At 45.9% G+C, this 26,187-nt stretch overlaps 1 protein-coding gene across 3 annotated transcripts in view; it reads left to right on the top strand.

The window, feature by feature from the left end:
• The first annotated feature begins 47 nt into the window (after positions 1 to 47).
• ARID4A (AT-rich interaction domain 4A) overlaps positions 48 to 26,187 on the top strand; it is a 99,195-nt gene continuing 73,055 nt past the window's right edge. For 2 of the 3 annotated variants that reach the window (XM_077264983.1, XM_077265001.1), the window contains exons 1-11: positions 48 to 203; positions 733 to 789; positions 3,816 to 3,926; positions 4,983 to 5,048; positions 7,475 to 7,565; positions 7,841 to 7,920; positions 8,554 to 8,648; positions 9,416 to 9,545; positions 14,065 to 14,144; positions 16,080 to 16,153; positions 16,468 to 16,628. In XM_077264983.1, the coding sequence (XP_077121098.1) occupies positions 784 to 789; positions 3,816 to 3,926; positions 4,983 to 5,048; positions 7,475 to 7,565; positions 7,841 to 7,920; positions 8,554 to 8,648; positions 9,416 to 9,545; positions 14,065 to 14,144; positions 16,080 to 16,153; positions 16,468 to 16,628 (894 nt within the window). In that variant the 5' untranslated portion in view covers positions 48 to 203; positions 733 to 783. Of the gene's footprint in view, positions 337 to 732; positions 790 to 3,815; positions 3,927 to 4,982; positions 5,049 to 7,474; positions 7,566 to 7,840; positions 7,921 to 8,553; positions 8,649 to 9,415; positions 9,546 to 14,064; positions 14,145 to 16,079; positions 16,154 to 16,467; positions 16,629 to 26,187 lie in introns of all 3 variants that reach the window. The other variant, XM_077264991.1, reaches the window with a different exon arrangement.

Consider the following 26,187-nt stretch of genomic DNA (forward strand, 5'->3'; position numbering starts at 1 on the left):
CTGAGTGAGCCAATGAGATTTTTTCCTTCTTTGAACCAATCGGCGTTTCGCGAGTGGCGGCCAATCAGACGCTGTGTCTGCTTCCCCCACGGCGTGAGGATGAGCCAATGGTGTTCGGAGACGGATTGCTTCTGCTCAACAGCTTGTTATTTCGTCTATTGCTTGCAGTTCCGTGCAAGTGGGGAGTTGTAGGAGCCGAGAGTGTGAGTGAAACTTTCCCCCGTTTTGGGGTCACTTTACGGTGAGGAGAAGGTGCTGGCAGGAGCGGGGGGCGGGATCCCGGAGCTCGGGGCATCCGGCTTGGCCGAGAGCGGACTTCTCCGGGGAGAGTTTGAGGTAGGTGCCGGTGGTGGGGGCGGCAGTGGCCGGTGTGTGAGGAGACGCGCCCGGCTCCCAACTTGTCCCGAGCAGTGGCGCCGTGACACCCCGCCGTACAAAGCCTCCCTCCCGCAGGCCTGCCACTGACAGCCGCCGGCCCCAGCGGGGTAATCCCCGGTTGTCAGTTGTCAGATCGCTGGCTGTCACCTGCTCACACTTTGGGGGTCCTGATACAACAGTCACTCGTCCACCCCCCCAAAAAAATCGCTGCTGCCCCCCATACGACGACAGTGCGGTCCTCTGGTGTCCCCCGGTGACTACTGGAGCCCGGGAGGGTCATTGCGGACACATGGGGCCAGCGGCGGACACCCCTGGGGCCGACCTCTAACCTCCGTCTCCTCTTCTTCTCCCCAGTTGTAGTGAAGATAGATCTTCGAGCTGGAATCCCTCAAATAACCTTGGACGATGAAGGTAAGAGCCCCGGCGAGGTCGGGGTTAATAAGGAGCCGCCTCTCTGGGGGTCCTGGTGGTCCCTGATGCAGCAGTGAGGTCTCTGTTCTTACATAGGACTGCGATGTTCCAGCACCGTCGTACTCTGCTCTGACAGCGATCGCTCCCAGCCCCCGTACACATGCACGCCCGACTCCGCTGAGCGTCCGTGTGCTGTGCATGGGGAGAGGAGTGAGCCGCTGTCAGGCAGGACGGACGGTCCCGCAGCCTTGTTCTCCCCACCATCTGCTGACAAGCAGAGTCGGGGGCCCGCATCCGTCATGCCGAACGTTTTGGAAGACCTCTGTTCCCTGGCTGCTGTTTAAAAGAAAACCAGTGTTTCCTCCCCTCTCCCCAGGTCCAGTGCAGAGTCTCCACCACTGTGTGTGCTACTGTCCGCAGCGCTGCAGCCAATACCTGGGATAAGCAGCTTTGCCCGAGTTTGACAGCTCGAGCCACCATTGAGCTCACTGATTGGCTGCAGCGCTGTCGAGGTGTTGTCAGCGCTGCAGACAATAAGACATCGGTGGGGACTGAGCGCTGGACCCAGATGGGTGACAGTACCATTATATATAGACTGTAGCTAGGGACAGGGGTTTTAGGAACCAGAAAAGCCCTCTTAAGGGTGCGTTTGCACAGCATGAAAATGGGTGGGCGCACATTCATAAGGACAATTGTTCCCTGTTATCAGCCCATGTAATCAGGACAGCAGTCACCTGATGAGCGAGCAGAATGCTAGTTCGTCGGATGAAAGGTTCCGTTCTCGGCAGCACATCGCCTGTGTACTGAGAATGTGCTGCCGATGACGTGACACTGTATGGGGACAGGACAGGGGTGTCAGTGCTTCTTCTGTCCCTATCAGCGGCTCATGTACACAGGGCAGTAAGCGAGCACCGGCCGCCTTCTATATCAGATATATCTATATCATGATTGCCCATTGAGGAAATGCTTAAATGTCAGTCGGCTCTGCTGCATCTGTACATACCGGCCTGCTGCAGGTGGGGCGGCTCTGCTGCATCTGTACATGCCGGCCTGCTGCAGGTGGGGTGGCTCTGCTGCATCTGTACATGCCGGCCTGCTGCAGGTGGGGTGACTCTGCTGCATCTGTACATGCCGGCCTGCTGCAGGTGGGGTGGCTCTGCTGCATCTGTACATACCGGCCTGCTGCAGGTGGGGGGCTCTGCTGCATCTGTACATGCCGGCCTGCTGCAGGTGGGGTGGCTCTGCTGCATCTGTACATGCCGGCCTGCTGCAGGTGGGGTGACTCTGCTGCATCTGTACATGCCGGCCTGCTGCAGGTGGGGCGGCTCTGCTGCATCTGTACATGCCGGCCTGCTGCAGGTGGGGTGGCTCTGCTGCATCTGTACATGCCGGCCTGCTGCAGGTGGGGTGGCTCTGCTGCATCTGTACATGCCGGCCTGCTGCAGGTGGGGTGACTCTGCTGCATCTGTACATGCCGGCCTGCTGCAGGTGGGGCGGCTCTGCTGCATCTACATGCCGGCCTGCTGCAGGTGGGGTGGCTCTGCTGCATCTGTACATGCCGGCCTGCTGCATCTGTACATACCGGCCTGCTGCAGGTGGGGGGCTCTGCTGCATCTGTACATGCCGGCCTGCTGCAGGTGGGAGGCTCTGCTGCATCTGTACATGCCGGCCTGCTGCAGGTGGGGGGCTCTGCTGCATCTGTACATGCCGGCCTGCTGCAGGTGGGGGGCTCTGCTGCATCTGTACATGCCGGCCTGCTGCAGGTGGGGGGGCCTGCTGCAGGTGGGGCGGCTCTGCTGCATCTGTACATGCCGGCCTTCTGCAGGTGGGGCGGCTCTGCTGCGTCTGTACATACCGGCCTGCTGCAGGTGGGGGGCTCTGCTGCATCTGTACATACCGGCCTGCTGCAGGTGGGGTGGCTCTGCTGCATCTGTACATGCCGGCCTGCTGCAGGTGGGGGGGCCTGCTGCAGGTGGGGCGGCTCTGCTGCATCTGTACATGCCGGCCTTCTGCAGGTGGGGCGGCTCTGCTGCGTCTGTACATACCGGCCTGCTGCAGGTGGGGGGCTCTGCTGCGTCTGTACATACCGGCCTGCTGCAGGTGGGGGGCTCTGCTGCATCTGTACATACCGGCCTGCTGCAGGTGGGGGGCTCGGCTGCATCTGTACATACCGGCCTGCTGCAGGTGGGGGGCTCTGCTGCATCTGTACATACCGGCCTGCTGCAGGTGGGGGGCTCTGCTGCATCTGTACATACCGGCCTGCTGCAGGTGGGGGCTCTGCTGCATCTGTACATACCGGCCTGCTGCAAGTGGAGCGGCTCTGCAGATTCTGCTTTTCTGTGCGTGCCTTTTGTCACTAGACGTGCACGTGTCACTCTGCACCGCTTCTTTCCTTTGGTTCTTGATTAATACCTAGTGACCATCTTATAGATGTGCTTGGTGAGGGGCTGCACCTTCACTTGTCTGATTTGCTTGTGTCTGTACGCTCCGTGTTTTGGAGGGTGCAGGATCAGATCTAAGCGTTGGGCCCTGCATACACTGATATCGGGGGCTTTTCAGCCATCAGGACCTTTTTCACTGCTCCTCACTTAATTTTACCGGTTGAGTGCAGGCTAATACCGATCTTAAAATCATTGATTGTCGGCATCAGGAATGACAACAGTGACAGGAGGAGAAGAGACGTGACTGCACTCACTGCCTCCTGATCATTGCTGGGTGATGAGGGTTGTTGAGGCTTCGTTCACACGTTTTTTTTCTGCAGCATATCTGTACTGGAGAATTGATTTAGCGTTGATGTTATGTTTTCCATCACAATGGATGACATCTACGCAGAGTGTGCACCACGGGTCTATATGCAGTGAGTGGCAGATTGGTGTCCGATATCGTTGTTCGGCGCTCGTTACTGGCAGATAGGAAGTCGCTCCACACTCAGGTTTTCATAGTGTAGAGAAATCCCCAGCAACATTCCCCTGTGTGGGTCGGTGTGATGCAGGTAAGCTGATGTGTGCCATGTCCTTGTGTTTCAGGCAGCGGATGAGCCTGCCTACCTAACAGTGGGGACCGATGTCAGCGCGAAATACCGGGGCGCCTTCTGCGAGGCAAAGATTAAAACGGTTAAGCGGCTGGTGAAAGTTAAGGTACGTTGTACTGTCCCCTGGTGTCGGGGATCACATTGCAATGATATTCTATTACGTTGCTCCTCTTGTGGCTTGTCTGAACTACAACTCCCAGCGTGATGGCAATGATGACCACATGTCAGTGTAATGATAACTGGGGCTGTATGTGCATCATGTCCCTATGGCTCAGTATGAGGAGGGCACAGGTGACATTATGCTGCAAACATGGGGCCCTTCTGATAGTCATGGAATCTTCCTGCTGCAGCCAACTATCCTAAATAAAACAGAAAAATAATCCCTAGAGCGGTGGTGGAAACGCATTTCTGCCATCATTCTTTATGAGCAGTTAAAAAAGGCCTGTTAACATGAGGGTCCGTATGATTATGGTGATAACAATCTGTACAGTGTTTTGGTTTTTTTCTTTTTTTCCTTTTAATTCTTCCATCAATGGCGCTGTGTGAGTTCTTGTGTTTTTTTTTTTGTTGTTTTTGTTTTCCTTTTTATTACATTTAATTTAGGTTAGGGAGGTGTGGTGACAGAAAATACACAATTTTGGCCTTTAATTTTATTTTATTATCTTTGTAGTCTTTACTATATGGGTTAATTTAATTTTTCCATCCATCAGACCTTTAAGGACATGACTATAACAAATTGTTTACTTTTTTTTTTTTTTTTTTAAACTGTGTAAAATTTGAATATATATTTTATGTTTTTAAAAAGAGGGTTTTGGTATTAGCGCCAACAAGATGTAAATAATGAATGAAGCAGAACAGCACAGCGCCCTCCAATGTGTAGTGGTAGCTGTCAGGTACTGCAGCTCCAATCACATTCACTTCAATCACTTCACTTGATCTAGATTCTAAGTACAGGAAAACGGTCTGAAGCTTTCCTGTACAGGTCTGTGAAGAAGCGCCAGCGGTGTATTCCCAGCAACCCACCTCTTCACGCCTGTGCCAGTTACTCCATAATTGGAATTTCAGACCTCTAATTGATTTGTTCGTCTCCTTTTCTCTACGAGGTTCTGTGTTTGACAGCGCCGGCACGAAAACAGTGATCTGATTGTGGCTTCATTTACAGGTCACTCTGAAACAAGACAGCTCCGCACAACTGGTGCAGGACGACCAAGTGAAGGGGCCGCTGAGGGTATGTCTGTGTAACATGGATTGTTTTTTTTTTTGGTCTTCGTTTACTTCTATGGGTTCTATGGGTTGTTAACCCGATCATAGGTAATGCTCGTATTCTGGTGGGTTCAAGCCTTCACGATACTGAGATCCCATGGCTTTCTGAGCTGCTCTTCGAAGGGGGATGTCTTTGCACGTTTTTATAGGAGTTTTATGGTTTAAAAAATCCCTGTCCCCTGGCTGCAATCTGTATAATAAAATAAACTACTTTTTACTCCCCCCCCCCCCCCCCCTCCTCTGGTCCAGCGCCGCTTCTTCGCCGCTGCTCCCTATTTTTGTTATTGCCTGCAACACGCTGATTCTGGTCACCAGCACTGCAGACAATCGGTGAGTCCAGCCACTCTGCCCGAGTTGACAGCATGGCGGCTGCTGAGCTTACTGATAGTTTGCAGCGCTATTGATAGGTCAGCACTGCAGACAATAAGACATCAGGGGCAGCGGCGAAAACTCCGCACTGGACCCGGGAAGGATGAGTGATGTGCAGTTTTTAGAAACAAATTGCAGGGATTTTCAGAACCAGGAAAACCCCCTTCATGGATGCAATCACATGGGTCAGATGTGCTGCAGATTTTCTGTCTGGATTTGGTAGCCTGAAAATCTCCAGCATTTTACAGTCGCAGCGTTGTGGAGGAGTTTTACAAAATCTGCAGATATCAAATTGTTTGGATGAACTTTTCTGCGTATCTGCAGTATTTCCACAGCAAAATCCTCAATGTGGCACAGATTTTGCCACCATTGCAAATCCGGCCCACATGGATCTACCCTAAATGTACAGTATGTCCAGTGAAATAGGACCGTGACTGATGGTAACCGTGTATTCATTGTCGGCTCATGGTGTGTGTAACTCGCTCCTGTGGCCCAACATACGTGGACGCAGCTATCCCCAGCCGCGGATCCAGGAGATTCGCTCCAGAGTCCTGAACGCTTACTGCTTTTATACTATGATGCCTGAGCAGGAAGACTACTGGCCTCTAATTAGACCAAATGCAATTTTCTTCTAAATAGCAAGGAACCAGTGAGCTACAATGTGGCTAATAAAGAGTTTTCCCACAATCTCAGTGCTGAGGACACAGCGAGTGTGTGGGAATGGTGACCTATTTACTGCAGGGGAATAACTCGCTGTGGAGCATCTGATCCGGCTCCGCTCACTTCTGCATCAGGAGGTGATCGGACCGGTGTCATCACGTCTGCGTGTACCTGCTGGCTCAAGTGCGCCCCCTTCTGTTCCCTGCACAGCAGGGCTACCAGCTGTGCAGGGAACTGCCCCGGCCCCAGAGTGGGCTCTGCCCTGCATCTTTTTTATCCTCGGGATTTATGAGGGTCCCAGAGGCTTGACCTCTTCTGATCATATGTCTGGCCATAAGTCAGCATGTGTGCCACTCCTGCAGGAGCTGTGTGCACACTGCGGGGTATGGGCTCAGTAAGACCCCTGTGGGTCAGTACAGCGCTCTGAGACCCTCACACAGCCATGATCTCTTTGATGAAAACCTGCAGTGTTGGTTGTATTCAGGAACTTGAAAATGAGGCTCAACAGCCCCCTTTAGTTTTTTGGCAAGGCGATATGTAGGTTAGAATGGCGCCGGTTATTTATATTGCTATGTAGTGTGCTGAAAATGGTAAAAATAAATTCCAAGTTAGATGAAATGGTGAAGAAAAAAAAAAAAGGGGGACAATGTTAACATTTTTTCTCTACGGCATCTATTGTTTCATAAAAATAACTTGAGAACATATAACAATGTTCTTTCTTTATCGCTTCATTGGGGGACACAGGACAACCATGATTGAGATATGAGAAAAAAAAAAGTGGTTTGCGTTGGTAATTTTTCTTCTTTTTGTAGGCAACCATGACATTTTCGTTTTTCAGGTGATTTTTTTTTTTTTTTACTTTTGTTTTCGTGATACCAGCTGTGAAGGTTTTTTAAATTTATTTGAAAATCGTTGTTTACGATAGGGGTTAATTAACTTTATTTTTGTTGATTGTATATAGACACAGTGATACCAAATATGTACTGTATTCTTACTTTTCTTTTCTGCCATGGGTGGGCATAGAGCAATGCTCCTTCCAAAGCCTAGATGCAGAGATTGACAGCGGATGGCTTTTAGGTGCGCTTGGCTCCGATCACTGCTGTTAGAGGCAAATTCTGACTGTAACACAGACGCCATCTGCCTGGTATGGGACAGGCTCAGCTCCTGAGCCCGATCCATACACGACAACCCGACATTAAATGTGCTAAGACGATCAATGTCTGGAAGGGGGGTTATTCAGATATATATATTTTTTTAAAACCCTTGTTCGCTGTCGGAAAAGAACTAATACTACCAAGTCCTTGGTAAGATGAGCATAAAATGGCACAGTCTGTAATCTTTATTATTGGTGTCTTGCCGTAGGTCGGAGCCACAGTTGAAATGAAAGCACCTGATGGATCCCTGCAGGAAGCGGTGATCAGTAAGCTGACAGACGCGAGCTGGTACACCGTGGGTGAGTATGAGCCTCACATCTCTTTAGATATCTGTGTCGAGATACAAGGAAACTAACAGATTGTATACAAGTATCATCCCCCAGAGCAGAAATCAAAATGCAGATGCATTCTAAGATGTTAGGGCTTGTTCAGACGTGTGTGTATAATCTATACCAGACCAAATGTAGCCAGTCTGCTGATTTTCCAGCTATATCATGTGCATGTAATGTTTACTATGGCCATGAAAAATGTTACCATTGCTTTGCTTTAAGTATTTTCTTTTTTTTTTTTTTAGTTTTTGATGATGGTGATGAAAGGACTTTGAGACGGACGTCATTGTGTTTAAAGGGGGAAAGGCACTTTGCGGAGAGCGAGGTAATGATGAGAGTTAGATTACATCCACACATACACATTTTCCTCTGTATGTTTTGCTGTGGATTTGATGAAGATTTTACCCTACTCCATAGCAAAGAGTGAAATCCGCTGTGAAAATCCACAGGATAAGTTGGCATGCTTCAGAATTAACGTCCCATTGCACATTTCTGTCCACAGCTTGAGGATGAGATGTGGCGAAAGTCTATCCACTTTCATGCTATTATATAGGACATTGTGGACTTCCCCACCCACAAATCCTGACCTGTCACTTGTGAATGTACCCTTAGAGGGAACCTGGGCCACAGGCTGCATGAGTCAGACACAGTGCAGCCGTGCATGTTTTACTCTGTATTTCTGTAGCGTTTCATAGAAAACGTATTTTGAAGATCCATCCCGAGTGAATGTGATGAAGATGCCTAATCCAAAGTTCAGGTCCTTGGAGGAGTCTCCCTGTCCCTCTCCCCATGACTGACAGGTCTCTACCTATGTTTGTGTTTAGGGACAGACCTGTCAGCCATCCTGGACGGGGTATTTAGTATCCGACTAAGTTCTGTGACTCAAATAACAGATCTCACTGCCGGACAACCGCTATAAGGAAACTTTTAAAGCATCATCTTTTGTGATATCTTACAGACTTTGGACCAACTTCCACTTACCAATCCTGAGCATTTCGGCACTCCTGTCATTGGGAAAAAATCCAACAGAGGGAGAAGGTCGTCTCTTCCTATGTAAGTAATGAGGATCTCATCCTGTGCGTGTATATACTGTATGCTGCACGTTTTATCTGGAGCAGCCTGCAATGTGATGTGAAAGAGGCTTATTTTTTCTTTTTCCTGTCTGAATGTCTGGGAAATTCCAGTCCAACTCACAGCTCCCTCGCTGCTGTATAATTATAATGTCACCATATTGAGTGCTCCCCCGTCTACCGAAGCCCATTATTTGCTGCATAAATATAGAGCTCCTCTGGGTGAGATCGAATTTGCACTATTTGACATCTGTGATTTGGTGAGAATCAGATCATTGGTATCCTGACTTGTTAGTAAAACCTTAGCCCCCCTGATTCCCAGAATGAATAGGGATGTGTTGCAGTTCCCTGCAAAGGGCACTGTACGGGGTTACAGGGGGGTTTGAGCAGTCACCAATACAAATGCCTTACGCCATTACTTCCTCTGGTGGTAAACCCCCTTAAATTATAATTAGCTTCCAATTATCTTATCATTATCTGTCCTATTTTTCTAGACTGGGGACCGATTTGTACCGATTACTTTGTAGCTTAGGTGCCTACAGCATTGTCTGTCCTGGATCATATCCTTCGTCCTAACATTCAATAAGAGTATCAAACACGTATGTTAAAAAGAAAACATAAAAAAATCCCTACGCATAAAAATATATATATAAAAACAGAAAAATCTTACCCAGGCATGCAGAATTTTGGTGCCGTTTTATCACCTTGTACTTCTAGACTTGCATTCCGTTTTTCTTTGTTTTCCTATAGGACCGAAGACGAGAAAGAAGAGAGCAGCAGTGAAGAGGAGGATGAAGACCTGAAACGCATCGGGGATGAATTATTGGGAAAAGTCGTGAGGGTGAATTGCAGCTTGACAAAAGCTTGCTACCCTGCCGTGGTGAGTGCCGTGTTTCGGGGCGATAAAGGATGTAACTTAAGTCGGGCGGCCTATGCTGATTATTTCGGGTTGTTGAGTAAATTAATGGTAATAAACATCAGAACCAAAATGGTAATAACCCGGCCCAAAAAGTCCTCAATCTTATTAACTTGATCTAGGCCAGTGGCTAGTATGTACTGACAGTCCAGGGTCCATGAAAGACCCCAAGGTTGTCTTACTATTTTCTGTTGTTGGTGCATATTTGGTTTCCCAAGTGCACATATGTTTTTAATGGGGTGGAAGGAGTAAGACGCCACCCGCTTCTCTTTGGTGACTGCTTTTCTTTTTTTTTTTTCTTCAAATGAGACGAGTATGGAAATTCAACATACCCGATCCTTTCTTTCCTCCGAACATCATTTAAGGAACGATTGGGGGGCCGCCATACACACAGTATGGGCCTTATCATCTGCTTATGTAAAATCTTGGCCCTGCCGGTTTAGGGTTTATCGGATAGAGGGCGGAAACGCAGCAGATACATGATCTAAGGATGAGGTGTGTTTTGATCCAGCTAGCTACAGCCATTTTTACTTCCACCAACATCTGCTGTTAGGGTTTAATTAGGAGACCTCCCCCCATACATTTCATCGTCACTTGGTGCACCCTTGGTGTGGCCGAGCAGTTCAGTGCACATTCCCACCTACTTGTTTTAGATCTCTCTCCGCCCTCCTCTTCGTTGATTGACATCTGTGGATTCATAGTCAGAGGATGGTGGAGATCATGAAAAACAAGTAGGTGGGAAGGTGTTTTGCCACACCGAGGGGAACCGAGCGTCTGTGCTTGGTTTTAAGTCATATTGTGCTGAATTATTACAACCCAGGATTTGCTACTTTTTAAGTTATTTAACTCAATAGAAATCCATTAAATATATTTAAAGGGGATGCTCATCTTTAGATACATGTCTTTTTTTCCCTTGAATGCATGTATTTGGGACTAAAATCATTTTTGCAATTGGGTTTCATTAAAAATGTTGCACCGTTTGGCTTTTACAGGCTCATTGTTTCTCTGCCCTTCAACTTTTGATGTGTTCTGTGGTCATAAATCAGCTGAAAAAAGACCGATTAAAAGAGTTATTAACTTTCCCATCAGGATGAGCTCGCTGACTGCTTCTTCGTTAATTCATTTTGCAGCCAGCAATAGGCAGCACAACACAGAGGCTGCAGAAAGCAAACTGCACAAAAGTTTAAGAACCACAACTGCATAAATTCTTTACCTGTATTTAAGCACAAAAAAGTGTCCCTTAAGGTCGGCATCCCCTTTAATGGTATAAAGAGCATCTTGCATTACTTGTGCTATGTGTGAGATTAAGGACATGGATGAGTGTGCGGTTTCTTCATACATGATTACGGCGGATAATGAGTGTATGGCGATATTATGGGCGATTTTGGTCTCCGTTATCTTTATTATCGTATTGCCGACTCTGTGCACAGCTGTGTCACCATAACATCTGTTTATTGCCTCTTTAAGGTTGTCATAGCGCCCGTCCACCACTGGCGCTGTCTTTAGTAGTCTGGGAAGGCTGGCACACATAGCTGGCATTCTGTTTCGGCTACCTAGCTTTCCTTTGTCCAGAATTATCTGGAAAAACTTAATTATCAAGGGTGAGTTGGAAACGAAAATTCACGGCTGCACAGCTGACATTTTATTTTTGTAAAAGGAAAATGATGAAAAACCAGCTCACCTATTAGGCATTTGTTGTGGGGAAGCCCGGATACCATGCAGTCATCACGTGAAACGATAAGGCAAAAAGAAAAAGAAATCCAGCTTCCAAAAATATCAACATTTATTGAAGATAAAATCCAAAGTCCAATGACATGGTTCACAGGAAAATGAGTAGCAGCAGGCTACGCGTTTCGAACAGTAAGTTCTTTTTCAAAGGCTTTGAAAAAGAACTTACTGTTCGAAACGCGTAGCCTGCTGCTACTCATTTTCCTGTGAACCATGTCATTGGACTTTGGATTTTATCTTCAATAAATTTTGATATTTTTGGAAGCTGGATTTCTTTTTCATTTTATTTTTGTCTCAGGCAAGAGAGGAAAGAGATAGAGGAGGGTAAAGCCTAGAAACTGACATAGGAGTGCAGCCCAGTGTCATTTTATTAAACTTTTTGTAGGAACTCTCCCCCCCCCTCAAAAAAATTACACTTTTTTTTCCAGATAGTTAAAGGGGTTTGCTCAACTTCATTCTTTAGGAACGCACTGCTCCTTTCCGTCCTGGAAGGCGCTTCTGAAGGTTTAGCGCTCTGACCTGCGGCTTTGTCGCACATCTGGCGCAAACTGTGTGCTCTCAGACGCCGCTTTGCCTCTGCAACCTTGGAGGGAGTGCAAGGGCACTGATGCTCTGTCCGAATCCGGCATCAGGGCCTAAGAGACCGGCCAACGCTGATAGTACAGAGGTGACCGGTAGCTTAGACAGCGAGCAATAAACTATAGAATTAATAAGCCATCTGTTCTTGAGAGCAGACATTATTTTTAATAAGACGTTTTTACAAGCGCTTTACAATTTTGATGTAACATGATTCAACAACCCCTTTAAAGGGAGTATTTTCAGGTTGTTTCTTGAGCAGCTCACAACATTGTAGTCTTCTTACATCCTGGTGTGTGGCAGGGTGGGCTCTCCTCCCTGAGTGGCAGAGCTGTAGTATTAGTAGAAATATAAAGCTTAGCACAAGTTCTGCTGTAACACATTCAGGGGTTTGTTCTGTGTCTACACAGCTATCACTGTATTTACACATAGACGCAACATGGTATTTGAACAAGCACACAAATCCAGACAGTGAGAGCCATGATAAGGCAACCTTGTTCTGTAAGCTACGGGCTGGTGATTTTGCAAGGTTTATAACAGTAGCTTGTCAGGAACTCAGAGGGTAAGGAGGTAAGCAGATAACTGGTGTATAGAAATCAATGGGCTGGAGAGAGGTGGCTGGGATGTTAGGAGAGAACTCCTCTCCTGGAGTGCGCAGTTTTCACCAGGGTTTGAAGGCCAAGCTCCATGGAAACAAGCTGTTTGCTATGAACAGGGCCGGCATCAGCACCCAGGCAAGTGCCGGGACCCTGAGCAGGCAGGGGGCCCACTCACCGTCGGGGACACTGGCGCGCTATAGTGCCGGCCCCTGCAAGTGAACCCCCAGCCTGCTCCGGGCCCCAGCACTTGCGATACTTACCTCTCCCGGTTCCAGCGCTGCAGCGTCTTCCATCATCTGACTGTGACATTCAGGTCAGAGGGCACGATGACGTCACCAGTGCGCACCCTCTGCCTGAGCAGTCACAGCGCAGAGCAGGAAGATGTCGACGCTGAGGAGTCAAGAGCAGAGCAGCGTCAAGCAACGAGAGGTGAGTATTTCATTTTTATTTTTTTTTTATATTTGGAGCAATATATGGGGACCATTAGAAGGGGCCCATATATGGAGCATTGTATGGGGCTAATTCTATATGGAGTATCTTATGGGGCCAATAATATAGGGAGCATCTTATGAAGCAAATTCTATAGGGAGCATTATATGGGGCAAATTTAATATGGAGCATCTTATGGGGCCAATTTAATATGGAGCAGTATATGGGGCCAATTACATATGGAGCAGTATATGGGGCCAATAATATATGAAGCATCTCATGGGACTAATTATATATGGAGCATTGTATATGGCCAATTATATATGGAGCATTATATGGGACCCATTCTGTAAGGAGCATCATATGGGCCCATTCTGTATGGAGCAATATATGGGACTCAGTATACTGTATGGGGACGATCATATACTATATGGAACATTATATGAGGCCCATTGTATATGGAGCAATAGATGGGGCCCATCATATACTGTATGGGGCATTATATGTGGCTCACTATACTGTATGGAGCATTATATGGGGTCAATTCCGTATGGAGCAATATATGCGGCTCATTCTGTATGGAGCACTCTGTGGTGCCCATTATACTGTATGAAGCATTATATGAGGTTCATTATTCCGTATGGAGCATAATATTGGGCTCATTATTCTGTATAGAGGACTGTGGTGCCAATTATGCTGTATGGAGCACTATATGGGGCCATTATACTGTATGGGACAATATATGGGGCTCATTATTCTGTTTGGAGCAATATATGGGGGCTCATTATTCTGTATAGAGGACTATACTGTCCGGTTTTTGAGATAATGTAGAATGCACAATAGATATCACTCATGTAATGTAAGAAGTGAAATCTTTGGCATTGTACTATACCTATATTTCTCTGCCGTATCCGTGCATTATGGTGGTATGTGTTAAAGGGGCCCACCGGGACTCTTTCGCCCAGGGCCCATGAAAACCTGGAGCCGGCCCTGGCTATGAAAGATAAAAGCTGACACAGGTGGAGAATGACAGCAGATACAAAAAGAAAGTCGATTGCAAACATGCTTATTTCCATGCTTTTATATCTAATTGAAACACTTTAATAACTTGTGAATAGCCTTTACAATGCTGTTCTCTTCTCTTGCTTTAGGTTGTTTCTCCGAGTTGCAGCGACGATACGTCGGTGAAGAAAGATCAGTGCTTGGTTCGATCCTTCGTGGATGGGAAATTGTAAGTATTTTTAACATTTCTTTATAGAAAGTCAATGTTTCTGTCTGACCAAAATCCCTCCTCAATACCACGGGCATCATGACTGGCACATGTTGAGCCATTTATTGCCTGTGTGTACAAGGGATCATTTAAAGGGAATTGGAACATGATCCATTGCATGAAATACGGTTTTATATTGAGCATGTTTAAGTTGTTTTTTTTAAAATTTTTAAATGTACTGACGCTTCGTACTCTGTACAAACACTTTTCATCAGTCTCATTATCCTGATAGACAGGTGAACCCGTCTATATACAACACTAAATCCAACATTCACAATAAGGTGATATCACAGCTCACCTCTTCACCCTTCTGCAAGGATCGTGTGTAGAAAACTCTCTGATAAAAGTCAATGAACATCTCCAGACTTTTTTTGTTTGGCCACTCTTTACATGTCTCTGGATACTATAAGCAGCAGCCCTGGTATGATGGCTGCCCTCTTTAACCACAATCAGAAAACAAAATAAGAAGTCTACAATCGGCAACTAAAAAATAAAATGTAAAAAACAAAAATTTTTTAAAAAAGAAAATTATATAGATGAAAAGAATTGGAGTGCCTGGCTTGCCGTTTTCTGCCCCACCCAAAAAATGCAATAAAAAGCGATCAATAAATGACAAATATACCCTAAAGCAGTATCAATAAAGCTCAGGAAAGGGCTCAAAAAAATCAGCTCCATGGACGAGAAAAACCCCAAAAGCGGCAAGTCTCAGAAAAAGCGTCAAAATTTAGTTTTATATATTTTTTATTTAATGCCATCTTCTGATTTTTTTTCATCACCATTAAAATATTAATTAAAAAAAAAAAATGGAAAGCTTGGTATCGGTGTAGTTTTGATGACCCGTTGAATTGTTAATACAGGTCATTTTGAATGCATAAGAAATGCTTATTAAAAAAAAAAAAGAGGAATTTCTTCTTTTATTTAATTATTTTTTTTTTTGCAGTTTCACTGTACTTGAAATGTTTTTTTCCTGTTCATTCTATGGTATAATTAAAAACTACAACTCGTCCTACAAAAATAAACAAACCTTCGCACAATTATGTCAACAGGGAAATTAAAAAAAAAAGTTACTTATGGCTGTTGGAAAAATGGGAAGAGAAAATGAAAGCGCAAATTAGCAACTTATTTTTTGCTTAATAGTGGGTGCAACTATCAAAATTTTTGGGCAGGGAACGGATCTTTCTGTAAAACCTTGCAGTGACCTAAAGCAATATTAAGAAGAATAGTGCCACCCTGTGGCCAGATTGGGTTACTGATGTGCAGTGAGCATGCTTCCTTATCTTTCATCTGAGGTGAGGGCTACAGTGAACTCCTGGTAAAAAGATCACAATGCAAGCTCATTGAGGAAACCAGACATTACATTGTGACATCTTTAACACTTTGACCACTGGGAATCTTAATAAATAAATATATATATATATATATATATATATATATATATATATATATATATATATATATATATATATATATATATATATATATATATAATTTTTTTATTTTTTTTATTAAATGCATGGAATTGAAGCTAAAAATAATTTTTGCTAAAAACGTTGCATCAGTTTCCCTCTATAGCCTCAGTGTTGCACTGTCTATTACTGGCTGCAGAAAGAGATAACTGAGCATCCATCAGTGAGCTCGCTGTGCCAGTCGGATGGGTACTATCTAACGCTTATCTGTATTCTTCTGAACTCCTCTCACCTAATTTATGACCACATGAAAGTTGGTCACATATTCGGTCACTTGCCCCTCCATCAGCTTCCATATTTTGGACCATATTGCTGAGCAGTCTGTGATGAAGACTGTACTAAACAAGGGGCCAAGCGTCACCAAGTGTTTGTGGGTTTAATTTTTTTTGTCTTTAGTTTCTAATCTTCTACAATACTTTCTTTTATTTAGCCTTTCGGTAGCAAGGAAAGATATTGAGGAGCTTGACATGAACGCACTAAATTTGGAGAGCCCTGCCGAGCCAGGTAATTGTTCCCATCTCGAGGGAGGTGGTCTTTTCTGTTACTGCGCATCGGATTGATACGAGCTCAGATTGTAGAAGCTCTCCTATCCACATTTTAGTCACTGTAGTAAGGTGTATGTGCCCAGGTTATCCCTATATCTTCATGGTCCTGATTATCAGCCGGTGTCCAGTGCTCAAATTCTTGCAGACATAGGTTCTGATTTTCTGAAAGGAAAGTGGACCTACCCTATGTACTCGAGGGCTCAGATTGTGCTACGTCATGAGGAAATGGTGCATTATGATGACTTTTTTTTTTTTTTTTTTGCCTCCATCCAGGTATAAAGGAAGCCATAACTTTTTTCCAGTCCCGGACAGTCCCTTGTAATTGGAAAATGGACATAAGTGAAATATTGGAGTCTTCCAGCAGCGATGAAGAAGACGTGGACGCAGAGGCTAGCGACGGCGAGAGGAACAAAGCAGAGGACGAAGATGTGGAGGTGAGTGGTCTGTCATTGACTAGTACATTATACTCTAGATTCTTGTCTGATGTGCTTTGGCTCCCAAATCTGCAGGGTAGACCTGACATTTGTCTTCAATATGCTTACAACTGGGGTTAAAGCACAGAAAATTTCCATGTAAAACCTCACACTTAAAAGGTATGTCTGGGACTTTACAAAAAAATACAAAACATGTATCTAAGCACTAACAGGCAGGTGATTGCAACTTGCTGTCTGTTGTGCATGATGGCGCCTTTCTTCCCCGGCACAGACCGCTCCTTCCATGGATTCTGCTGACGTCACGTCTACAGTGGAGGCTTCATTTCCACTCTGCTCTGTCGATAGGGAGGGACTTCCTACATCATTCTGATTGACGGTCAGATCCCTGCTGCTTGACTGGGGGAGCCGGCTGTCAATCAGAATGACATTGGAAGTCCTGCCCCGTCGCGTCAGCAGAGGCAGCTGAATTCCCGGCAGGAGTGGTCTGTACTGGGGAAGAACAGTGCAATAGGTGGGTAAGTTGCAATTACCTGTCTGTTAGTGCTTAGGCACATTTTTTTTAAAGTCCCAGATACCCCCATTAAAGATGTTTTACTATTTGTTGTGCAGTTGAAGCTATTTTTCCCTGTTATCAGCCATTTTAGGCTGCAGCGAGGCTGCCTCTGATGTATAGATAACTCTTGTTTCTTCTGTGTATTTACAGATCTGACCGTTTTACAATTTAGTTAACTTTTCCCTTATATTGGCGTGATTCCAGAGACGATAGTGCTTAGTGAGTGGTGCAAAAAGTGCATTACGTGTGATATGTACAGTAGTACCCTGGAGTACATTCATACTCGCCCACCTAAGGAAGGGTTCACACGTTGCAGATTTGTTACAGGTTTTACATGTCAATTATGAAATTCAAATCCACAATCTTTCTGCATCTAAAATCCTTTCAAGTTGTTCACACTTTGTAATTTATTTATTTATTTTTGTCACTCCTAAAAAAAACAAAACAAACAAACAATGCCAAGCCAGTTGTGCAACCCTTGCGGATGTAGGGCAACCATTAAAATAAAAGGGTAAAATTTCCACCAATAAGGTGTTTCTTCAACAGAAATCCAATGTCTTGCTGGAGCAGCAGATACAGGGAGAAAATGAAGTTATATCCTCCCTGCAGCCACTTGCTGACAGTCATCGGGGCCGGGAGCGGTTACAGTCTCTCGCTCGCTATACTGTGAGCCCACTATAGTTACTCACCAGAATTTTGATTGACAGCCTGCTCCACACACACACGCGCTGTCAATCAATGTGCCGCTTAGTGATTACAGCGCACCCATTGTGTAGTGAGAGCCCTGCACTGCCCCGATGACTGGAAGCAAGCAGCTGCATGGACGATATACCATAACTTAAGAGTATGCCTATCTCCAATTTCCTATCCTAATATGTAGTAGGTGTAATAATAATATTAGCAAACGCCTCCAATTAGAAATGTAGTATAGTTCTTCTGATTCACTATGTCTTTTTCCTCATGTGCAGCCATTGCAGGACCTTGGGTATCCATGGTTACGACTGCTAGCAACTAGCACTGAGTGGTCGTAACCATGGATACCTAAGGTCATGCAATGCCTGCATATGAGGAAAGAGACATAGTGAATCAAAAGAACTATACTACATTTCTAATTGGAGGTGTTTGCTAAAATTATTATTATTACAACAACATATTGGCATAGGATTTTGGAGATGGGAATACCCCTTTAATTCTCTCCCTGCAGGCAGTATTTCAATAAGACAGCTATGCAAGGTGTAACTGCTATTTACCTGCAGATTTAAAACTTTATCAGCAAATTTAAATAATTTTTCTGGGGGGGTGATAGCTTGCTGCAGTTTTGATAAAATCACTGTTTTCTCTGCTGCAGTTCTCCGAATGCAGAGCAGTGTATAACCCCGTCCCCACCACTGACTGGCAGCTTTCTATGTGCTCTGCGTAGGCAGAAAGCTGTCAATCAGTGGTGTGGGTGGGGTTATACCGAGCTCATGAATATGGAAGACTACATGGCAGCAGGTTTACTAGTCCTCTAGTGATAATCTCCTGCTGATTTAAAAACAGTGATTTTACCAAAACTGCAGCAATCAGCCCAGTAAGTGACACATGACCGGAATCCGGGTCTAGGGCTCTAAATTATGATGCTCTCCAATTAGGTAGCAAAAGCCTGCTGACACATTCCCTTTAAACTCAACCACTTTGCATGCAATATAAAATGCTCTGGATTTTACTCGTGGGAAATCCACAGCAAATCTGCCATGTGTGAACGTAGCCTCAAACAATCTTTCAGATATTAGGGACAACGCTGTGCTCTGTCAGGCATATAAAAATCTGTCCTGCTCACCATACGAAATCCGTCCTGGTTAGTCCTTTTTGATTAAATATTAGTGATGTGACACCATGGCTTCCTTTAGGGTACCGTCACACAGTGCAATTTTGATCGCTACGACGGTACGATTCGTGACGTTCTAGCGATATCGTTACGATATCGCAGTGTCTGACACGCAGCAGCGATCAGGGATCCTGCTGAGAATCGTACGTCGTAGCAGATCGTTTGGAACTTTCTTTCGTCGCTTGATCACCCGCTGACATCGCTGGATCGTTGTGTGTGACAGCGATCCAGCGATGCGTTCGCTGGTAACCAGGGTAAACATCGGGTAACTAAGCGCAGGGCCGTGCTTAGTAACCCGATGTTTACCGTGGTTACCAGCGTAAAAGTAAAAAAAAACAAACCGTACATGCTCACCATCTGATGTCCGTCAGGTCCCTTGCCGTCCGCTTCCCGCTCTGACTGTCTGCCGGCCGGAAAGTGAGAGCAGATCACAGCAGTGACGTCACCGCTGCACTCTGCTCTCACTGTACGGCCGGATCTGTCAGAGCAGGAAGCGGACGGCAAGGGACCGGACGGACATCAGATGGTGAGCATGTACGGTTTGTTTGTTTTTTACTTTTACGCTGGTAACCACGGTAAACATCGGGTTACTAAGCGCGGCCCTGCGCTTAGTTACCCGATGTTTACCCTGGTTACCCGGGGACTTCGGCATCGCTCCAGCGCCGTGATTGCAACGTGTGACCGCAGTCTACGACGCTGGAGCGATAATCATACGATCGCTGCGACGTCACGGATCGTGCCGTCGTAGCGATCAAAATTGCACTGTGTGACGGTACCCTTACTCGTCAGCCAAAGTCACCGGACACTGGTGTTTGTGGACGTGCTATAACCCAGCGAGATCCTTATCATCTGGTATTTGGGGTTGGCTTTATAACATTGTGGGTTTTTGTTATTTGAGTATTTCCAGTATTTCTGCTCATCGGTACAGAACATTTATAGTATCATCATGTTCAGTGTTAATGATTTCAGCTCTTGAGAATTGTCTTGTGTTTTTTTTTTTTCGTTTTTATAATGAGCATATGAAGGGTTTTCCAGATATAACTTTTATTTGTCTGCCGGTCCACCCTATGTAAAAGTGAGAAAATCAGCTGAAGTGGCTCCCCACTGCCCCAGCGCTACATCTATAGCTTTCCCTCCGGCAGCAACAGTGACATTAAGACTAATACAACAAAACCCAGACTCATATTTAGATAGTGCGCCAAAAGTGACGCAATTAATTATATATTACTCCAAAAACATTGTATCTCAAAAAGGAGGACACATGGAGTTTTTAAAAAAATATATGTACAAAAGCCTGTATTGACACAATAATAACCATACAAAAAGACATATAATACCATGTGCTATAAGGGACACCACACAAAGTGGTGGCGTTTAGTACAAAGTGTAGCTCAATTCACAGTAACTAACTTAGTAATGGTAAGATGAGGACTTGCTGCTTGAGCTCAGAGAGTCACATAACAATGCCCCCTGCTGTAAGCAAAAAGTGCCATCGGTCCTTATACTATTCCTATGTCTATACTAATCCCCAGGGTTGCATGGTTTGTGGTTAAGAGCCCAGGGTCCAAAACCAATCTGACATTACAATCATCAAAGGTTCCCCAAGTTTATTTGTTTAATAGACAGTCAGAAGATCATCTTACCCGGTATTAAAACGCCAGCACCCAAACCCCGACGCGTGTTTCGCTATTCGTTGACTTTGCTTCCTCAAGAGGGAGTACTGACATTAAGACTCCAGCACATTCACAACACTTCTGCTGCCATGTCGCCAAAGGGCAGGGGCAGCTCTGTAGTGGCCACAGGAAAGTGAGGCTGTTTTTCTTATTTTCCAGTGGACCTAGCTTGTAGAAAAAGTTAATCCTGGAAAACCTCTTTCAGGTGTGGATTAGTGATGAGCAAACATGCTGGGATAAGGTGTTATCTGAGCATGCTTGGGTGCTAACAGTGTCTTTGGCGTGCTCGAATAATGTGTTTGAGTCCCTGCGGCTGAATGTCTCGACAGCTGCAACATAAGCAACTTCAGGGACTCGAGCATATTATTTGGGCATGCCTGAAGACACTCAGTTAGCTCCCGAGCATGCTCCCATAATGGCACCTTCGCTCATCACTCGTGTGGATCAGATGAGCACAATTTCGCCGTGTGCCTTCCGTGTGCACCATGGACCAATCTAAGTGATCGGGATGATTTACTATGTTCGAAAAATCCTAGCGGACTCTAATCTAGGTGCTACCGTAATTGCAAGTGCTCCTATCCGTGATGTGGAGGAGCACACAGAGCTGCACTCGGACACCGTCGCAGCTGCACTTTGCAGGGTGACAGAATTCACTGTGTAATGTGAGCTCGGCCTGACTCCCTGCTCCCCGATACTCTCCTGACTTTCCAGGGCATGTAGTGACTCGCATAAGGTCCTGACGCCGGCTGGAATAACCCTGTGTGGACAGACTGCAGCAAGCTTGTAGGATATGATACGATTATATTAAGCATAGAAATAAAGGTTACATTTTAAAATCTTTTTAGTCCACTTCAGTCAGTATGATTGTTCATATAGTGGAGTTCAGAGGTCCCAATCGGTGATATTATTTGTGCAGCGGCTTTGGAATTGGATGATGGACAGCAAGAAGTTGCAAATATGATATAGTTTTTGAATATTTTTTATTTATTTATTTTTATTGTCTGGGGTCTTGAAGGGTATGTGCACACGTTGCGGATTCTGCAGAATCCGCAGGTAAAATGACCTGCGTTTTAGGCCTCTTTCACACTTCCATCTTTTTCCTCCCGTCGAAATCTGTTGAGTTTTGAAAAAACAGGATCCTGCAAATTTTTCTGCAGGATCCTGTTTTTTCCCATAGATTTGTATTAGTGATGGATGGCCATCCGTTTCATCCATCGTGCACTGGATCCGTCGGAAAATAGCGGTCCGTCGTGTGGAGAAAACGTTCAGAGGAACATTTTTTTTTCTGTACGTCGGAAAATCGCTCAGCGACGGGTCCTGCGCTGTCCGTTGTTGGCTATAATGGAAGCCTATGGACGCAGGATCCGTCGCTGAATGTCAAAAGCAGGAATCCAGCGACGTATCCCGTTTTTTCATTCTGAGCATGCCTGGAAGGATTTTTTTTATACCTGAAAATGCAGGCAGGAACTCCTTCGACGCATCCGTCATAACACTGGATGCGTTGCACACGTTTTCCACTATTTTCACAACATCCGTCAATACGTCGCTTCACTGCATTATGACGCACCCCGAACAACGGAAGAGTGAAAGAGGCCTTACCTGCAGACTCCCTGCGGATTTTGCCTGTGTTTTTACACCTGCGGATTCTGCACAAAGAATTGAAATGCTGTGGAAAATAAACGGCAGTGTTTCCGCGGGGTATTTTCCGCAACGTGGGCACATACCCGAAATGGTTTTTCATTTTCAGAAAACCCCTGTCCAATGGCTGCAGTTAAAATAAATAAAATAAAAGCAAACCACAACCTGTGAGTCTCCACCTGTGTGGTGTCTGTTGTGTGGAGCACTAACTTCACGTCGATAGCGCTGCAGCTAATCACTGAGCTCAGCGATTCTGCCTGAGTTTACAGTACAAGTCACTGAGCTCAATGGTTGGCTGTAGAGCTATGAAAATGACATCAGCACTGCACATCCCAATGCTGGACCCACGGAGGATGTGTAAACCCCTTGTTTTGATCCTTTTTTTTTTTTTTTTTAAACAAACTGCATCCCAAGGACAGGAGATTTCTGAAAGTGGAAGATGCATTTATTGTAATAATTTAGCAGACTGGTTACATTCTGATATGTTGCGCTCTAGTCTGATTAATTTTGGTACCTGGCTCAGGTATAGATTTGTTTAAGGCACGTGTTACCTGTGTTCCATGCAGAGGCTTTATCGCACTACTAATTGGCACTGGTATTTTTTAAATATGGGTACAATGATGCTGTTAGTGTTGTTAATCCATCAATCTTCTATATATTCAAGTATGTGAACCTCTTCGGACAAAACGCTTCATTCTCCTCTGATGTCCTATCCTCTGGCTGAATGCTATTGTACCTGCATGTATCATATAGAAAAAGCTGGCGCACTATAATATCCACAAATAAGTATTGGGGGTGCATAAAGTGGCTGGTAGACAAGCTATAATAACAGGAGAAAAGAGAGCCACTATAACATATGCACACCTCCAAATTTAAAGTGAGTCAAACAAGCTTTATTGATAACATATAAAAACAATTCAAACCATGTACACAAAACTCCCTCCGTATACATACTCCCAACACTACTCAGTAATACACACAACTTCCATATAATAATGGAGAACATATATCAAATATATCATTAGGTCAATAGTGTGTACATTATTTGGTAGCTACTGGCAATTCCGCCACACTATGCTCAGAAAAATACCTGTCAATAGCAGAATAATGTCAAACTGCCACAAACGCCCAGACTGTAGTATTCCCCCAAGAATGAATGTGTAAGGCACAAGACAATAGGGCAAATAGTGGCCCCAGATGGAAATGAAGGACAAGATCTCACCAACCAAGCACGCCTGTCCCTGTGCTGAAAGTGAGGAGGGATCATGCTGCAGCCACCAAAACAATATTGATCAAGGTAGAAGGCTGACAACCATCCTAAAAAGTAGCAAGGACTGAGCAACCAGGGAGTAGAGAATGACGGAGGGAGAGCCCAACGCATGTCGCTGTTAAAAACAGCTTCGTCAGGGGAAGTAGCAACTACGCGTTGGGCTCTCCCTCCGTCATTCTCTACTCCCTGGTTGCTCAGTCCTTCAGGGGAAAGAAGAGGCAATATTTTTTTCAAGATTTTATTGTTTTTTTTTTTCATAAGATAACTATTGGAAGTCGCTGCCGTAACGTAAGATTGCAACCAGAAGTTTCCCAAAGTTGTACATAAGCACCCCAACCAATGGAAACGCCTGGCGAAGGGGTTGTCCAGCAATGGCATAGATCAGTTTGGTGCCCTATAGATAATAAATATAATGGGTCCTCTCCAGCGATGACATGACGTTACAACATGCAGCCAGTTGGCCATTGCTGATTGGCTGCAGCGCATCAACGTTCCGCCAGATGAATGGCAAAGGCTCCAGCCCTGATTGGCTGCAGCGCTGACGTGGCGCACACAAAATCTGGTTATTTTTCATTGGAACTGGTAAGGAACCATGTATAAAAGTTTCTTGTCTCGCGCGGTCAGGGGACAGGCTTGGGTCGGCGGTTGGCGTCGCTCGGACCTTTAATATGGGGGCTGCAGCCGTCCACCCTTTCTCTGCCCATATACAACCCCCTTGGGTCTGGATTTCTGATCCTGGACTCACAAAGGATCACACCAAAGTGACCTTATGTCACTAATCCCGTCACTCCTCAGCGAGCTTGGGCCCCCAAAAAAGTTCTAGGCCCTGAGGGTCGCCCCTCTCGGCTTCCTTTTCGGAGGGCTAGCCCTGTGCACGGTATTGTGTCTGGCCGCTCAGGAACATGTCCTCTCCCTCCCTCCCTTCCATGCCTGCTGCTGCTGCTGCTGATGGGCTTTTTTTGTCTGTGTGAAAGCATACCGCGCTCTCCCCCTACTGGGGGCTGCCTAGAGCGTTACCATGGAGACCTGGTGCTGGCCATAAAGCACGCATGCTCCACGGAGACAGGAAGGTTGAGCAGAGGCTTGGCAGGCTGCCAGGGGAGGTTCGCCAGATGCTTTGAAAATGGGGCTGTCTTTTTCTTTTTTCTTCATGTAATGTCTGAGTAGCTTTTTTTCTTCTCCAGCACGGGAGGGCATAATGCAGGCACAGCAGCGGGCGGGCAGCCGCCCCGGGCGGGCAGGAGAGCTGTGAGGCGGCCGGCCTGCTGCCGAGGACATGCATGAGCGGAGCCGCCGTGCTTAGGTGAGGTGAGCGCCGCCACATACGGTGTGCACGGTGACATGAGGGCTGGCCAGCGCGGCAGACAATGAGGGGAGCTGCACACCAGGGTGGGCTGTATAGAGGGGGAGAACGGGAAGGCCGAGCCAGCCCCCGGTGACTGCGGGGCTTTCTAAATGTAGCCATGAAGATGCCAGGGTCGCATTAGGGGGGTATGCCAGAAGGATGGTGGTCACCCATGCACTGATGGCTGGGAATAACCCTTGCAGAAGGGCCTTCCGCCCACATGGCTCCTGTGTGTGTCCTCCCCAGAGTTGGCACCGTCCTGGGGCAGGGTGGCTGGGGATGCCTGTGAGGAGCCGCACGGCTTCATTGTGTTATCGATGAGCGCGGATTCTCTCTGATGACAGGTTTGGGTTGGCAGGACTTGTTTAGGATGTATTCCGCCATTTGTTGTTGTTGTTCTCTTTTTTTCTTCCCTGCATGCCGTTCTTGCTATTGTGCATGCCATTTGCAATGAATGTCTTCGTCTCTGACTAGCCTGCCTGTCTCTCTGTGCACCATGAATAAGCGTACACCCGTGGGCAGAGCACATCCAGACGTACATTTTCTTGCTTGGAAACCTGCTATGATCATCCTTTCCTTTCCCTTTTTTTTTTTTGTTTTTCTTCCTTCTTTTAAATAGTATAATAGAATATCGAATGCACGGTCCCAGGGTGTCCACAAAGGACATATCCAGCACATGTGTATGTTATGTGACCTGGCTGCACGGTTAAAGCCCACTCCTTCTTTTCATACTAATGGCAAATGGCCTTGCTTTTTAATGTTAATTGTGTATATGGTATAGCATCCTTGCTCTGTAAGGGAAATTATATTGTAAGCGCCATTGGGGCAGGAGTCCATGTAAGCACTTAATATAGGTTCATATGGACTGGTGCAAAGATATAACGTGCACAGGGCACTTGAGCCATTTCTGCTTCTACAATGGTCATTATCCAACTTTCCAAAAAGGCAAATCGCACTGCTGCACAAGTAAAAGTTCCGGCCTGTATCACTACATTACTTAGCATTTGCTATTCAGTGCCCAGAGAAAGCTGGGTTTCTACCCTGAGGGGGCTGTAACGGGGGTTGTCACCCAGCTTTCCAAAAAGGGAAATCTGCTTATGTATGCAGCGGTTTGTGTGTCGGCCTGTATTACTACATAACATGGCATTTGCAAATCAGAGCCCTGAGAAAGCTGGGTTTCTACCCTGAGGGAGATATAATGGAGGTTGTCACC

The sequence above is a fragment of the Ranitomeya variabilis genome, chromosome 1, assembly GCF_051348905.1.
Source record: "Ranitomeya variabilis isolate aRanVar5 chromosome 1, aRanVar5.hap1, whole genome shotgun sequence".
In the NCBI taxonomy this organism is placed as follows: domain Eukaryota; kingdom Metazoa; phylum Chordata; class Amphibia; order Anura; family Dendrobatidae; genus Ranitomeya; species Ranitomeya variabilis.